The sequence below is a fragment of the Cervus elaphus genome, chromosome 4 (assembly GCF_910594005.1).
Source record: "Cervus elaphus chromosome 4, mCerEla1.1, whole genome shotgun sequence".
Lineage (NCBI taxonomy): Eukaryota > Metazoa > Chordata > Mammalia > Artiodactyla > Cervidae > Cervus > Cervus elaphus.
This window is the reverse complement of record NC_057818.1, coordinates 27,017,833-27,033,006: the sequence shown is the minus strand read 5'-3', so window position 1 is coordinate 27,033,006 and position 15,174 is coordinate 27,017,833. Positions and strand designations below refer to the sequence as shown.

The 15,174-nt window shown below is 49.0% G+C and overlaps 1 protein-coding gene across 1 annotated transcript in view; it reads left to right on the top strand.

Annotated features, from left to right (window-relative positions):
• The window catches only part of CNGB1 (cyclic nucleotide gated channel subunit beta 1), a 74,170-nt gene that overhangs the window by 56,577 nt on the left and 2,419 nt on the right, over positions 1-15,174 (top strand). The window contains exons 26-31 of the mRNA XM_043897555.1: positions 33-192; positions 2,609-2,706; positions 2,801-2,884; positions 5,837-5,955; positions 6,523-6,669; positions 13,776-13,992. Of these exons, the coding sequence (XP_043753490.1) occupies positions 33-192; positions 2,609-2,706; positions 2,801-2,884; positions 5,837-5,955; positions 6,523-6,669; positions 13,776-13,992 (825 nt within the window). The remainder of the gene's footprint in view (positions 1-32; positions 193-2,608; positions 2,707-2,800; positions 2,885-5,836; positions 5,956-6,522; positions 6,670-13,775; positions 13,993-15,174) is intronic.

Below are 15,174 nucleotides of genomic sequence, written 5' to 3'. Positions count from 1 at the left end.
GGCTTCCCTGACCACCACCCCTCGACCCCCAGATGAGAGACGTAGTGGGGGCCGCCACCGCGGGACAGACCTACTACCGCAGCTGCATGGACAGCACCGTGAAGTACATGAACTTCTACAAGATCCCCAAGTCCGTGCAGAACCGGGTCAAGACCTGGTACGAGTACACCTGGCACTCCCAAGGCATGCTGGGTAAGGCCGCGCCCCTCCTCCCCACCCAGCCCCACCCCCAGGGCCCCGCCCTCCAGGGCCCCGCCCTCCTGGGCCCCGCCCCGGTCCTCTGTCCCCGAGCCCCTGAGCATGGGGGTCTGTCTGGGCTGCGGCCCCAACATGTAAGTGAGATGCCTGGGGAGGCCGTGGGAGGTGCCCAAGCTACGTCATGAAGAGGCCCCCTGAAGACCTGAGGGGCTTGTCTTCTGAATGCCCTCCTCCACCTTGAATTGCATCTTCATTCAAAGATGGAAGTGCAGTTGGAACCAAGAAGGGAAGAAGACTGTCTCTGTCTCTCTCACCTTTCTTGCTCTCCATATACAAGAAGTCGCTAAGTCGTGTCTGACTCTTTTGTGACCCCATGGACTGTAGCCTGCCAGGTTCCTCCATCTGTGGGATTTTTCAGGCAAGAATACTAGAATGTGTTACCATTTCCTTCTCCAGGGCATCTTCCTGACCCAGGGTTTGAACCCAGGTCTCCTGCATTGCAGGTAGATTCTTTACCACTGAGCCATCAGAGAAGCCCCGTATACATATACATCCATACATACAATATATATTTTGTAAATTTTTAAAAATTTCTTTTCAGATCCTTTTCCATTATATCTTATTACAATGTATTTTATAATTTTTTGTCATGCTTTGCTTCTGAAATTGGCTAAAACAACACATGTTCATTCACTATGGTTCAGCTTTCTTGTTAGTGATGAGGTATGCTCAGTAATTCTTGCAAAGTGGGAGAATCTTACCCATAAATTGTTTCCAAATATAGTGAAGTTCTTAGGGATTCTGAATGGAATCCTTAAGGAAATTTGACATGCTAATTATATGTTAATTGACTCCCCCCCACCCCCGCCCCGTTTCCTTTTTATCTTTATGCTAAGTTGCTTCAGTCGTGTTGGACTCTTTGTGAACCTATGGACTACAGCCCTCCAGGCTCCTCTGTCAATGGGATTCGCCAGGCAAAAATACTGGAGTGGGTTGCCATGCCCTTTTCCAAGAGATCTTCTTGATCCAGGGATCGAACCTGCATCTTTTGTGTCTTCTGCATTGGCAGGGGAATTTCTTTACCACTAACACCACCTGAGTTAGTAATTTTGTTTTTGTGCTTCCCAGGTGGCCCTAGTATGAAAGCATCTGTCTGTATGCTTTCCACTTAAATTTACAGTATTCTTGTCTGTAAAATCCCATGGGCAGAGGAGCCTGGTGGGCTACAGTCCACGGGGTCACAAAGAGTCAGGTACAATTGAGCGCACATACACACATTTTTGTTTTCAGAGCCTAGCTGTCAGTTTGGAAGGCTCTCAAAAGCTTATGGGCCACTGGCACAGTGCCCTAAGAGTCCCCCAAGGCCCTGAGCAAATGAAAGGGCTCCCCTTCACCTCCACGGGGTTCAGTCTGGTCTCAAAGAAGCCACACTTGAGGCCTACAGTCTCCTGAGCTGGGGTTGTTGGCAAGTCTGTGGACAATGCACTTAACCATAGCTTCCAAGGCATGTTCACTTCCACTGCCTCATTCCATCCCAGTAACAGCCTTGTGACTTCAATATCATTGGTCCTTTTCACAGGGGCACATGTTAGGACCAGAGAGGGCTCTGACCTGCCCAGGGTTGCACAGACCCAGCACTTGAGCCCTAAGCCAATGTACAGTGGGCAGAGCATGGGACTGGGGTCCCGGGTGCATCTCTGTCTCCAGTTACCAACCTTTACTCTGTGCCAGGCTCTCCACTGTGTACCATGGACGCCATGGTGGACAGACATCCTGCTCTCACAGGATAGGTTCTGAAGTCACTGGGCCTGGGTGGGGCCCTGATTCCATCCCCCAGGCTGCGTGGCTGTGGGCAAGTCACTGCCCTCCTGAGTTGTCCTTCCTTTGTCTGTGAGGTGGGTTTTGGTAGTGGGCACCTCTTGGGCTGCTGGGAGAAGTTAATGAAATCATCCTGGTAAAGCACTCTGTAAAACAGTGCTTGGCACACAGTACATCCTCCACGTACTTTAGTTCTTGCAAATGCCATTCTTATAATGTAAGTGGAGAAGACAGACCGTCGGCGAACAACTGCAGTAAAGGGTGTGATACGTGCTATGGGACAGGGACTGATAACGTAATAGATGGGTGGGAGGATGTCAAGGGAAGGCTTCCTGGAGGAGGTGACGTGAGTGCTGGGTCCTGAAGCATGAGTAGGGATTAGCCAGGAAAGCAGAGGGGGTTGTTCCCAGCAGAGGGAACAGCATGGGCAAAGGCCTGGAGGCAGAGAGCATACCCTCCCAATCTGGAGTGATTCCGAGTGCTAGAGGAATGGCACATCCAGGGGCCCAGCCAGTGCAGTGTGGACCTGGCGCTGTGTGTGTGAAGGAGGGGCCTGGCTGTGCCTCTGACCCTTGCAAGGTCTCATTCTCAGATGAATCAGAACTGATGGTGCAGCTTCCAGACAAGATGCGGCTGGACCTCGCCATTGACGTGAACTATGACATCGTCAGCAAAGTGGCACTCTTCCAGGTACGGCCTGCCCAGTGCCCCACCCTCAGGACTCTGGAAGGCCCCGAGCCCATGCCTTCCTCTAAATGGCTCCTTCCGCTCCTCTCGGGGCCAGGGCTGTGACCGGCAGATGATCTTTGACATGCTGAAGAGGCTGCGCTCTGTCGTCTACCTGCCCAATGACTACGTGTGTAAGAAGGTGAGTGGCTGGGGCAGCCGCAAGGCAGTCTGGGGTTCACAGCCCCTGCCCATTGGAGCTGGGCTGGAGGGGGCCCCTGGGAAGGTGGTGAGGTTTGCAGGTGTGGGCAGAGCAGAATTGCTGGGAGGGGAGGCAGGTGGCAAGCTGACCCCAGGGCTCCCGGCTTGTTTGGCAGAAGGAGCTCCGGGCACAAGCTCAGATGTGTCTCAGCCTGGCTCCCTCCTCAGGGGACCATGGGGACCAGGATGAGGAACCCCACTTTACAGAAGAGGAAAGTGAGGAGCCAAAAGAGGGTCAGGTCTTGACTGTGTACATGAAACTGCTTCCAGGGTCTTGGTCTTCCTGTCAGGAAAATGGGGCTGGACAAGGGGAGGGATAGGTCAGAGGTTGCAAACTGATGGTCCTTGCCAAGGAGCCAGCCCACAATGTTTCATGGGTTGTTTCCTCCCCACACACCCAGTTTAATCTAAAAATGAAGCTTTGAATTAGTCTCCAACCTGTAAAAAATGGGAAGGTTTCTGGAATTCCCTGGTGGTCCAGTGGTTAGCATGCGGTATTTCCACTGCCGTGACCCAGGTTCAATCCTTGGTTGGGGAACTAGGATCCTGTCAGCTATGCAGTACAGCCAAAAAAAAAAAAAAAAAAAAAGGAAGGTTTCACATAAAAATCCAGATTTCTGGCTGAAAACAGAAAACTGGCCAGCACTGAGCCCCACTTTCCCAAATAGCAAGAGTCCTCTGGAGTGGAGAAGGGAATGGCTCTGAAGAGATGCCCCATGCCCCACCACTCCCGACTGCCCTACCGGCTCACTTCTCTCCTTTCCATCACCCACCTGATCCTGGGGAGCATATGGATTTGCATCCCAGGGCTAGACAGTCTCTAAGGCCCCTTCTGCTCCCGTTTTTTGGGATTTAAGGTGAGACTGAGGTCACTTGGTGACTGAGTGGTCAGGGTCGGGGAGCAGGGACCAGATTTCAGAGCTGTTAATAAGGCTTAGTGTGTGAACGGGGGTGGAAATCCTGCCCAAGAACCCCCTGTAAGACTCAGAAACCCCCAGCCCCAGAAGGGCCCCGACTCCAGGTTGTATGCTGCACAACAGTGTACAGTTGGAAGCAAAGAGCTGAAGGAAGAGGGACACGGATGCTGTCAATGGCTGAGAATTCAAAGCTGCAGCCTTCACGGCCAGGAGAGGTTTGGGAGCAATAGTGATTTGTCTGACACTGGGGTCACTTCCTCGCTGTGCAGCCTTGGGGAAGTGGCTTGCCCTCTCTGAGTCTGACTCTTTTCATAGGTAAAGTAGGGATATTAATAGTATCTCCCTCATGGGGTGGTTGTGAGAATTAAAACATATGAGCATATGGAGTCTGGCACCATGGCCAGCAGAGTTGGTGCCATTGCTGTAGCTAGTATCCTTGTGGGTAATGAAGACTTGACTTTGGATGAGAAAGAGAGAATCAGATTGTTGGGGAGTTTGCTGCGGAAGCTGAACACTTGGTGAACATGTGTGAATGGCGCCCTCTGCTGACAGGTTTTGTTCTGTGACAATCTCGCTGAGACACACCTAGGCCCCCCCTGGGCTGCTTAGTGAGATGAGGGTGAGTGCTTTGGACACCTCACATTTCAGTCCCTTGTCAAATTGGACTCTGAAACAGGGGAAGGAGACTTTTTTGTTGTTGTTGTTAAGAAGGCCATGCATGTGTGAGATGCCCAAGAAACATTTGTCAAATGAATCAAAAGCAAAGCTCCTTACCTGTCCTTGGTCTGTCTCTCCTTAAACACGCCAGGTATGACCAATAGGTAGCTGGCCAGGGTGCCGGCCTGTGAGGGCATGAGGATTAGAAGGTGCTTGGCAGACTGGCTATTTCTGATTGTAGTCTGAAGCAAGTCATTCATTCATTCCTTTGGTTTAATTTGGGAGTAAGACCAAATTGTATCAGTCTGCTAGGGCTGCCATAACAAAGTACCACAGACACAATGGCTTAAACGACAGAAACGCATTGACTCACAATTCTGGAGGCCAGAAGTCCAAGGTCCAAGCGTCAGGGGGGTAGGTGCCTCCTGAGAACAGTGAGCGAAGGATCTGCTCCAGGCTTCTCTCCTCGACTTGTACCTGACTGTCTCCTCCCTGTGTCTCTTCACACCACCTTCCCTGTACGCCTGACTTTGTACCCAAAGGCCCCTTTATAAGGACACCAGTCCTATTGGGTTAGGGGCTCCCCCAACTCCAGCATGATCTCATCTTCACTTAATTCTTTACATCTCTGATGATCCTTTTTCCAGATAAGGTCACATTCTGAGGAGCTGGGTGCTAGGACTTCAACATACGGATTTGCAGGGGCACTTAGTTCAACTCATAACAACCGTGAGCGCTGGATGGCCTGGGTTCAAATCCCGGCTCTGCTTTGCTGAACTCTGTGACCTTGGGCAGAGTTCCCACCGCAGAGGGCTGTTGAGGACTCAGTGGTCCCAGCCACATGAAACATTAGAGCAGCACCTGGCACGGAGAAGTGATAGACAAGTGCTGGCCATTCTCATTCATGCTGTCATTCCCAAGTCGGTTAGCAAATGCCTCCCAAGCACCTGATAGGATGTGGGGGAGTCACAGGTATCAGCCGATTGTGTGAACAGTGTGGGCTTTTCCGTGCCTCGGGGCCCTCATGGTATGCACAGTTGGGAATCTGCCAAATACTCCTACACCTGGGCCTCCTTATCTAGCACTTTCCATCATACCGCTAAGTCCCTACCATAATCCTGTTAGGCAGGCTGGCAGGGTGGGGGTGGTCACTCTCCCCAGTCCACAGATGGAGAGACTGAGGCCCCCGAGGGGAACCACATGCCAAGCCAGCAGAAGGGCTGGTCCCCCATGCTGTGCCACCAGCATCCGGTCCCAGCCCCGCTGCTTCTGTGGTCGCCTTTGGTGATGACAGGGGGACCGCCCCTTCTCTGTTTCAGGGGGAGATAGGCCGGGAAATGTACATCATCCAGGCGGGGCAGGTGCAGGTCTTGGGTGGCCCGGATGGGAAATCCGTGCTGGTGACGCTGAAGGCTGGATCTGTGTTCGGAGAAATAAGGTCAGAGCGGGGTGAGACGAGGGGACCCGGGCAAAGGCTGGGGAAGGGGGTGTGACCCGTGGCCGGGGACCACATCCTCAAGGGCCCTCTGGTGGGTTTGAGGAAACCACGGTGCGGGCTGTACCGGCACTTGCTGACATGTGAGAGAGGTGGGACTGATACCGACCAGGGTGTGGAAATTGATGGGAGGTCAGAGAAGAAATTCAGGCAAGGCTTTGTTGAGGCCCTGGTCACACAGGAGGGAGAAAGAACGAGCAAAAGTTTCCCTTGCTCACTTGTTGCCTAAGGTGGGGTGGGGGGGTGAGCTGGTTTCTTATATGGGCTCAAGGTAGGGGTGTGTCCAGGGGTTGGGCCAGAGGGGTGGCTAGGGTGTCAAGGAGCAGACGTTTGTCCAGGTGCAAGCGTTGCAGCCCTGCAGTAAAGGGCCCCAGGTCCCAGCCTGTCTCAGGCCCAGCTCTCACCCACCTGAGGCCATCATGGTGCTCCAGGCAGGGGTGAAAATGAAGGTGCTGATGTGATCAAAACCACACCTCGAAGGGCCTCACCTCCCTCTCGTCTCTGCCCCAGCTTGCTGGCTGTTGGGGGCGGGAACCGGCGCACAGCTAACGTGGTGGCCCATGGGTTTACCAACCTCTTCATTCTGGATAAGAAGGACCTGAATGAAATTCTTGTGCATTATCCTGAGTCTCAGAAGTTGCTCCGCAAGAAGGCCAGGTACATTTTTTTTTTTAATTAAAAAAAATCCATATAGACTTTAATGTGCATTTTTCTTAAGGACTCAGACTTTCTTTTACATAACCGTAGTACCTTCCTAAAAACTAGGAAATTGGAGATTGAAACAATACTGTTATCTCACCTCTAATCCATAGTCTAATTTTGCTAATTGTTCCAAGAGGGTCTTTTATAGCTTTTCTTTTCTTCTTTTCTATTCCTGGATCCCCTTTGCATGACGTTGCCATGTTAGTCTCCTTTGATCTGGGACCAGAGTCCCAGATCTTTATTGATCTTTAAGATCTTTATTGATCTTAACATCTCTGAAGAGGACAGGCCAGTTATTTTGCAGAATACCCCTCCATTAAGTTTTTTTGAAAAGATACATTTATTTATTTCTGGCTGTGCTGGGTCTTCATTGCTACACACATGCTTTCTCTAGTTGTGGCCAGCAGGGGCTTCTCCCTAGGTGCAGTGCTCAGGCTTCTCGTTGCAGTGGCTTCTCTAGAACGTGAGCTAGAGTGCTGGCTCAGTAGTTGTGGCACACAGGCTTAGTTGCTCAATGGCATGTGGACCAGGGATTGAACCCATATCCCCTGCACTGGCAGGCAGACTCCTTACCACTGAGCCGCCAGGGAAGTCCCCTCCATTTAAGTTTACGTGATGTTAATATTTTCTCATCATTATCTTCAGGTTCTGCGTTTGAGGCAGAAATTGCTGAGAAGTGATGTTGTGTCCTTCTCAGTACAGCATATCGAGAGGCACGCTGCTGCTTTCTCACTATACTGATGATTTTTACCCTGATCACTGGTTAAATAATTAGTAAGTAATGAGGAAGAAGTCAAGACGATTTAGATTTCCTGTTCCTCATCTTGCTTTCACTCACTACTTTCAGCCTCCAATGAAGGTTCCTTGCAATGATTGCCATGATGGTTGCAAATGGTGATTTTCTATCTCCATCATGCCTGCTACATTTATTAACTAGTGTCCTACTATATGGAAGAACTTTCTTTTCTTTCCCATTTGTTTATTCATTTATCTATTTATAGAGATACAGATTTGCTTTATTCCATGAATACCCTGTTACAATCATGGTTTTGATGCTCCAGTTCCAGACTGGCCACTGGACACCTCTGCAGGCTGGGTGTAGTGAACTTCTGTTACGTCCCTGTTATATTTTAGCACTTTTTTGCTTATAGGCATAATAAGTTGCCTTAGATTCATCTTACACTTTCCCTGCTGCATCCCTGGAAATGGTCATTTCTCCAAGGAGGCTTGATTCCTTTTAGAAGGGAATGGTTTTCGGAAACTAAGGTCTGAATACTCCCTGGTAGCTCAGCTGGTAAAGAGTCTGCCTGCAATGCAGGGGACACTGGTTTGATTCCTGGGTTGGGAAGATCCCCTGGAGAAGGGATAGGCTACCCACTCCCATATTCTTGGGCTTCCCTCATGACTCAGCTGGTATAGAATCTGTCTGCAATGCTGGAGACCTGGGTGTGATCCCTGGGTTGGGAAGATCCCCTAGAGAAGGGAACAGCTACCCACTCCAGTATTCTGGCCTGGAGAATTCCATGGACTGTATAGTCCATGGGGTCACAAAGAGTCAGACGTGACTGAGTGACTTTCACTCACTCACTCACTCATTGCTACTGGGTTGCTACTAGGCCTTCACAGTGGATAGAGCTGGGAAATATACCCACATGTGCAGCTGGAAAAGGTACCCACATGTACATTTGTGTGTATAAATGCAAATATATACGTATATGCACATCATATACATAAACATCAACATCTGTTTTTTTGTCTGTGTCTATCTATGTCTCTATTTCCATCTAACAATTTCAATCCAGTATCACAGAGTTCATTCTAATCTCCTTTTCCAGATTTGTAAATTTCTTTCTCAACACTGAGAAATTTGAGTCCCTTTATCCTCATTACATTTATTCATTTGTTCTGTCCTACAGTATAATGTAGTACCAGAATTCCTATCCCACACTATTGGAAAGAAGAAAGCCTTAAGTAGAGAGTAGTTCCTTCTGTCTTTAGCCTGAGTACCTATGATATACATGTTGTATTCAGTTGTTCGAATTGATTCTCTGTTTTCTTGCCTTTACTGTGGTTGTTCTGTTCATTTGAAGTACAGCTAGGTTCACACATTTCATTTTTCATTCCGTTTTAGTGTTTCCCCACTTTTTGTTGATTTTATATGTTTGGAATATGTAGAACGTTAACATGGCAGAAGTCTACAAAACAGTGCACTCAGAGTCCCAAGTACCCCCACTTGTTGCCACCCACCCTCTATAGGAGCCTAATCTCATTAGTTTCTGCTTTTTAATTCCTGTGTTTCTTTTTGCAAAAATAGGAAGATCGTGACCATTTTGTTACTTCCCTGTCTTACACAAAGGGTAGCATACTGTAGATTCTCTTTTGCACTTGACTTTTTTCATGTGACAATAAATCCAAGAAAACATTCTCTATTAGTCTACAGACAACTTCCTTGTTCCTTTTGACAACTGCAAAACATTCCTATGAATGGGCATGTAGGCTGGTTCCAATATTTTGCAGTTATAGATAGTACTGCAGTGAATAAGCTCATGCATCTGTACTTTGTGTTGTTGGGGGATTGGGAGTTTTGGTTTTTTTATTTTTATTTTTGGCTGTGCTGTGCAGCTTGTGGGATCTTAAGTTTCCCAGCCTGGGACTGAACCCTGCCCCCGGCAGTGAAAGCCTGGCATCCTAACCACAGGACTGCTAGGAATCCCCTGGAATAGGTAAGAAAATCAGTTGTTTTGCTTTCAAACCCATAAGATCAGGTTTTAAATTGAGCAACGGATGCAGCTTGATGTGGTAGAAAAGCAGACGGGAGAGCGATGGGATTCAAAGGCTGTCTGTGCGCAGTACTGGCTGCGTGACCTCGGAAAAGCTACCTTTCTTTCTGATCTCAGTTTCTCCACTGGAAAACAAGGGTGATCCCTTTGTTGTGGAGCCAATTAAATAAAAACAGTGTGTGTGAATGTCTCCAGCAGGGGGCCCAGCACACAAGGGAGCTCAATATATGTTAATAATAATGATGGTTCCTCTTTATCCATTAAATTCTCTCTGTAATTTTCCGTGGGATAATATCTTTTTAACCCACCTATCTGGCATTTCCTCCCATACCTTTTAACATATATTCATATTTTCCATTTCAGTCACCATGAATAAACTACACCGAGAATGATCATGATCGAGGGAAAAAACTCACCAGTATCCATTCATACAGCACAATAATTTATTGAGCTGATATGTCGAGGCCCTGGGGACACAGCAGAGACCAAACAAAGCTTACGTTCTAGCCGGGGAGACCAGCAGTGGAGAAATGAGTGACTGTGTGATATGTCAGCTGGAGATAAAGGCCATAAGGAAATATAAAGCCTCCTGAGGAGACAGAGGTGATGGAGGGAGCTATGTGCGATAAGTTGGTCAGGAAGAGTCATTCTAAGGACATGGCACCTCAGCGGAGACCAGCCCAGAGTGAAGGAGTGAGCTGCCTGCAGGGACAAGCATGCCAAGCAGAGGGAACAGCATGTGTGAAGGTTCAGAGGAGGCACAGACTTGGTGTTTCACAGAGACCAGCAACAAAATGAGCATAGGTTGTTATGGGATGGGAGGAGTGGAAGGGGTGAGATTGGGTAGGGCCTTATAGGGGAAGTCTCACATATAGCTTTAGTTTTTAGTCTGAGGGAGACGGGAGCTCTGCAGGGTTTTACACTGCAGAGGAACTTTCTGTGACTTAAGTTTTTAATGAAATCCCTTTGGCAGCTCCCAGATGAGTGGAAGCAGTGTCAACCTTAGAGCATAATACAGACAAGGCGCTGGGGTCTCCCGGGGAAGGAAGCTGCTCCGTAACTCATCTTACCTGGCTGCTCACAGAGCAGCCACTGGGCCCTTCCAATGGCTGGTTACCTGAGCTTCCGCGAAAGAAACAGGAAATAGAAATAAAGTCAATTAACATATAAGTAGCATATTCAAATTTTGCCAAGTCTGCCTGCTTCACCCTACTCTCCTGAGAGAGAGTCAACCCTCATTATTCATGGCTTCTGTATTTTCAATTCACCTACTCACTAAAATTTATTCATAACCCCCAAATCAATACTCAAAGGCTTATAGGGACATTCGCAGATGCGTGCCCAGTGGCAAAAATTTGAGTCACTGGAAGTGCACTTTCCAACTAAATTGAAGAAGGTGACACTCTGCCTTCCTATTTCAGCTCAGATTGGAAACAAGTGTCTCTCTGTGGTTCACTTTGTACCACGTTTTTCACATTTTTGTGAATTTTGTTCGTGGTTCACTATTAAAATGGCCCCAGGTGCAGTGCTAAAGTGAGGCCTCGTGATTCCATGTATAGGCCTGAGTCACAGAGCCACACGTTCATTGTAAATGAATCAACAATATTAAATAAGATGTCTTTAAAACAGACACCACACACACACACAAGACAAGGTTAGAAAATGATCAGTTGATGAAAATGTTGTGTTGAGAGGCTCACAGTAACCAAATCCTGTATTTTCCCGAAAAGCCATTGCTCAGTAGTCACTAATTCCGTGTCTGCAGACGCTTGACAGAGTTTAACCACTGCGGATAATGAGAACTGACTTTAAGTCTGAGAACGGGCCCCAGGTCCCCCTCCCCTTCCCTTCCTGCCCCCCTGCAAGAGGAGCATGGCTCAGAAAAGCCATACTTAGAGCTGTTACCCCATCCCTCCACCTGGCTTAGGTGTGGGTTTGGGGGTCCCACAGAGGCCTCACTCCTGGCTGTGCCTGCAGTGTGCTGGCCAGAGGCAACCAGAGGAAGGAGGAGGAAGGCCACCTCCAGAGGGGGCAGTGACACGGCTCTTCAGAGGCTGCTTCTCTGGACAGGCAAGCTTCAGGAGAGAGGCGGGGGGTCACAGATGAGCTCTGCCCACCCAAGGAGAGACGGGGCTGAGAACCACAGGGCCTGGGGGTGTCTGAGTTGGTGAGAGCCCCGCCTGGGATTCTGTCCAAGCTGCCCACTTTACAGATGGGGGACCCAAGGCCCCAAAGATGTGAGATGCTCCGTTCTCTGACCTGGCCACTCCAAGAAACGAGGCAAAAAGGTCTCATCCATGCCTCTCTCTCCAGGGGTGAATTATACAGTAATTATAGTGAAACGCGTGTCAGCTGAAAATGAGGATAAATTTCCTTAATCTGGAAATGTCCCAGAAGTCAGCTCAGTGTTTCAAAACAGAGACAGCCATTAGCAATCAGCAAAGGTCCCATAGCTGCTGCCTCCATGTCATTTGAGCACCACGCTGAGCCTTCCCACGGACGGCCGTGCTGTGAATTATGGACTCAGATAACACAGGTGACAGCGCCAGGCCTGGAAGAGGTCCCTCATGATTATTGTGTTTGTGGCCTCCCGGGGGAGCCCCAGCTAGACAATGCAAGTCTTGGGCAATTAATATCAATATGCACAATTTAAATCCATTGCGTCTGATTAGATAAGCAGCTAGTAATGGCCTCATTTTTAAACAAGTTTTGCTGGGACCCTGATGAATGAATTTGCCAATTAGTTGCCGAGGCCGGCTAGATTACAGGCCAAGCTCGTTTGTTCTTGAGCCAAACCACTCACCACGTGTCAGTAGCATGAACAGTTCCTTAGAAAAGGCCAGGGCTCTCTCTGATGGAACATTCTCTCCTTATTTAGAGAAGCAGAGTGGTATATTGCATTGAGATCTGGGTTGTAGTTCTGTCTCTGCCACCTCTTACAACCTTGGACATGTCACTCATTTCATACTGAGCCTCAGTTTCCCCAGCTCTTTTAGGTACAATAATCCCTCTGGCCAGCACACTGCAGGCACAGCCAGGAGCAAGGCCCCTGTGGGGTCCCCAAACCCACACCTAACCCATGGAGTATTGTCACAGAGTATTGTCAGCATCCAAGAAAATAATAAACGTGATATTCCTTTGTAATCATTAAGACATGGGGTGCTGGGGTCAAAGGCATGGGTTTGAATTCCAACTCTGCTACTTCCCGGCTGTGTGGCCTTGGGAAAATTACTCACCCTCTCTGGGCTTCCATATTCTCATTTGAAATGAGGGAGAATAATAGGACCTTCGTGTGAGGATTAGTGCAAGGATTACTCTGACAAAGAACAGAGAGCAGATCAGTTATCTGTTGTGGCATAACAATGTTACCATAGGTGGAGTGGCTTAAAATCACGCATATTTATCATCTCAGAGTTTCTAGGGGTCGGAAGTCTGGGGACAGCTTAGGTGCGTCCAGTACAAGGCAGTCATCAAGATGTGGGCCCGAGCTGGGTCTTATCTCAAGTCTCAACTGGGGAAGGATCTTCCAAGGTCCCACAGTCGTTGATTGAATTCAGTTCCTCGTGGCTGTGGGGCTGGGGGCAGCTTCAGTCACTGGCCAGTGGCCACGCTCAGGTTTCGGTCTCCCCCAGCATGACTGCTTACTTCATCAAAGCCAGCAGGGGAAGGAGTCTTGCAGGACGGAGGCCGCAATCCTATGTGGCTTACATTCACAAAAACGACATTTGAGCTCCCTGGTTGTATTCCATTGATTGAAAGCAAGTCACATGTCCCACCACACTCAAAGGAAGGGGGTCACACAGAGGTGTAAACACCAGGAAAGGGGATCATGGGGATCACCAAAGAATGCCTGCCTGTAAAGGTCTGAGCACACAGCCTGACACATATAGACCCTCCGTGTGGATGATGGTCATGGTGATGATGATAAAATGACAATAAAGCCAAAGAAGGAGTAGCAAGAAGCTCAGGCTCTTTTTCCTCTGGGCATCCTGTTTCCGATTCCATATATTAAAGTATCCTGCATCATTTTCTGTGTAACCTCAGAAAAGTCACTCAGCCCCTCTGAGCCTCAGTAAGACCCCAATCATTATGACTGTTCTGATCGTTCAGTGAGATGTGATGTCCCAAGCAGCACTGTGCTGGGCTCAGAAAAGGACCTCAAACTGTCAGCCAAACCAGCCTGCATCACACAACTCAGCTAAAGGGCTCTGCCCAAATGAGTGAGGCTTCGTTCTCTCCCAGAGCTTGCCGGTGATGTTAGCGGATGCTGCTTTCTTTCAGGCGAATGCTGAGAAATAACAACAAGCCCAAGGAGAAGAGTGTGCTTATTCTCCCTCCGCGGGCGGGCACCCCCAAGCTCTTCAATGCCGCCCTGGCCGCAGCAGGAAAGATGGGTGCCAAGGGAGGCAAAGGCGGCAAGCTTGCCCTCCTCAGGGCTCGACTCAAGGAGCTGGCCGCGCTGGAGGCGGCCGCCAGACAGCAGCAGTTGCTGGAACAGGTAATGCAGTTGGAGACCCAGCCACCTGGGTCATTTTAACCACGTGCTAGGGAAAAGGCCTCAGGACCCAGGCGTTCCATTGTAGGGACTATTTTTCCTTCTTTCTATCAGTCTGGATTCATTTGGTTGCAAGTGGCAGAAATGCAACTGACAGTGCAAGCTCAAATTAGCTTGAGAAAACAGGGAATTTGCTGGAGCAGGTCACTGAAAGGTTCAGGCAAGCCTGGATCTACAAGTTCAAATGATGCCAATAGGATGAGATCTGCCATTCTGTCACCTCTGCTTCCCTGGCCGGTGGCTCCATTCCCAGGCAGGGCCCCAGGGGCTTAACATGACAGCCCCTAATGTTACATCCTCCTGGCTGAGCAACTGCCACAGAAAGTACCTCTTTCCCAGTAGTCCCAACAAGAAGTCCCAGGGTTCATAGTCATTGGACAGAATTGAGTCACATGTCAATTCCTGAGGTGTGAAGCACCAATGTGGTCTCTGGTGAGGACCAGCTCATGTGCCCACCCATGGACTCAGAGTGGGGAGGGGCTGGGGTGAGGAGTGTTCCCCCAAATGGAAGTTCGGGTGCTGCTGCAGAGGTAGGAGCAGTGGGTGTGGGCAGGGAATGTCCCTCCCCAGACAACAGAGATGGTCTCATATCTAATGTTGTGTCTATGACAATTTAAAAGATTTGAAAGGAAAAACCAAGGCAACAGGCCTGGTGCCAACGGTCCCCACCCCCTAAGTCTAAAGGGAATTTTAAAATTAGTTCTGGGACTTTTTTCTGTGACTAATGCCAAGAATGCCAATTAGAATGATTGCACTAATTATGGTTGTTCATAACTGTCCTTTAGGAAGGCTGCTGGGAAAGGGGGGGGATGGGGTTAGGCAGAAGCTCAGTGGTGGGGATGGGGAGCGGACGGCAGTCTACATGACAGAATTCAAAGGAGCCTGGTGAACTTGTCTCAGTCCAGGCTGGTGTCAGAGTCCAGGAGACCTGTTCAGAGGTCATTTGACAGCAGGAGTCAGGGAATGACACCCAAGTCACCTAGGGTTCCAAGACATTCTCCAGATACATCCACCAAACTCTACACCTAATGCAACTAGAGAAGGAAGAAATGAAGAACCCCAGGGTTAGTAGAAGGAAAGAAATCTTAAAAATTAGGGCAGAAATAAATGCAAAAGAAACAAAAG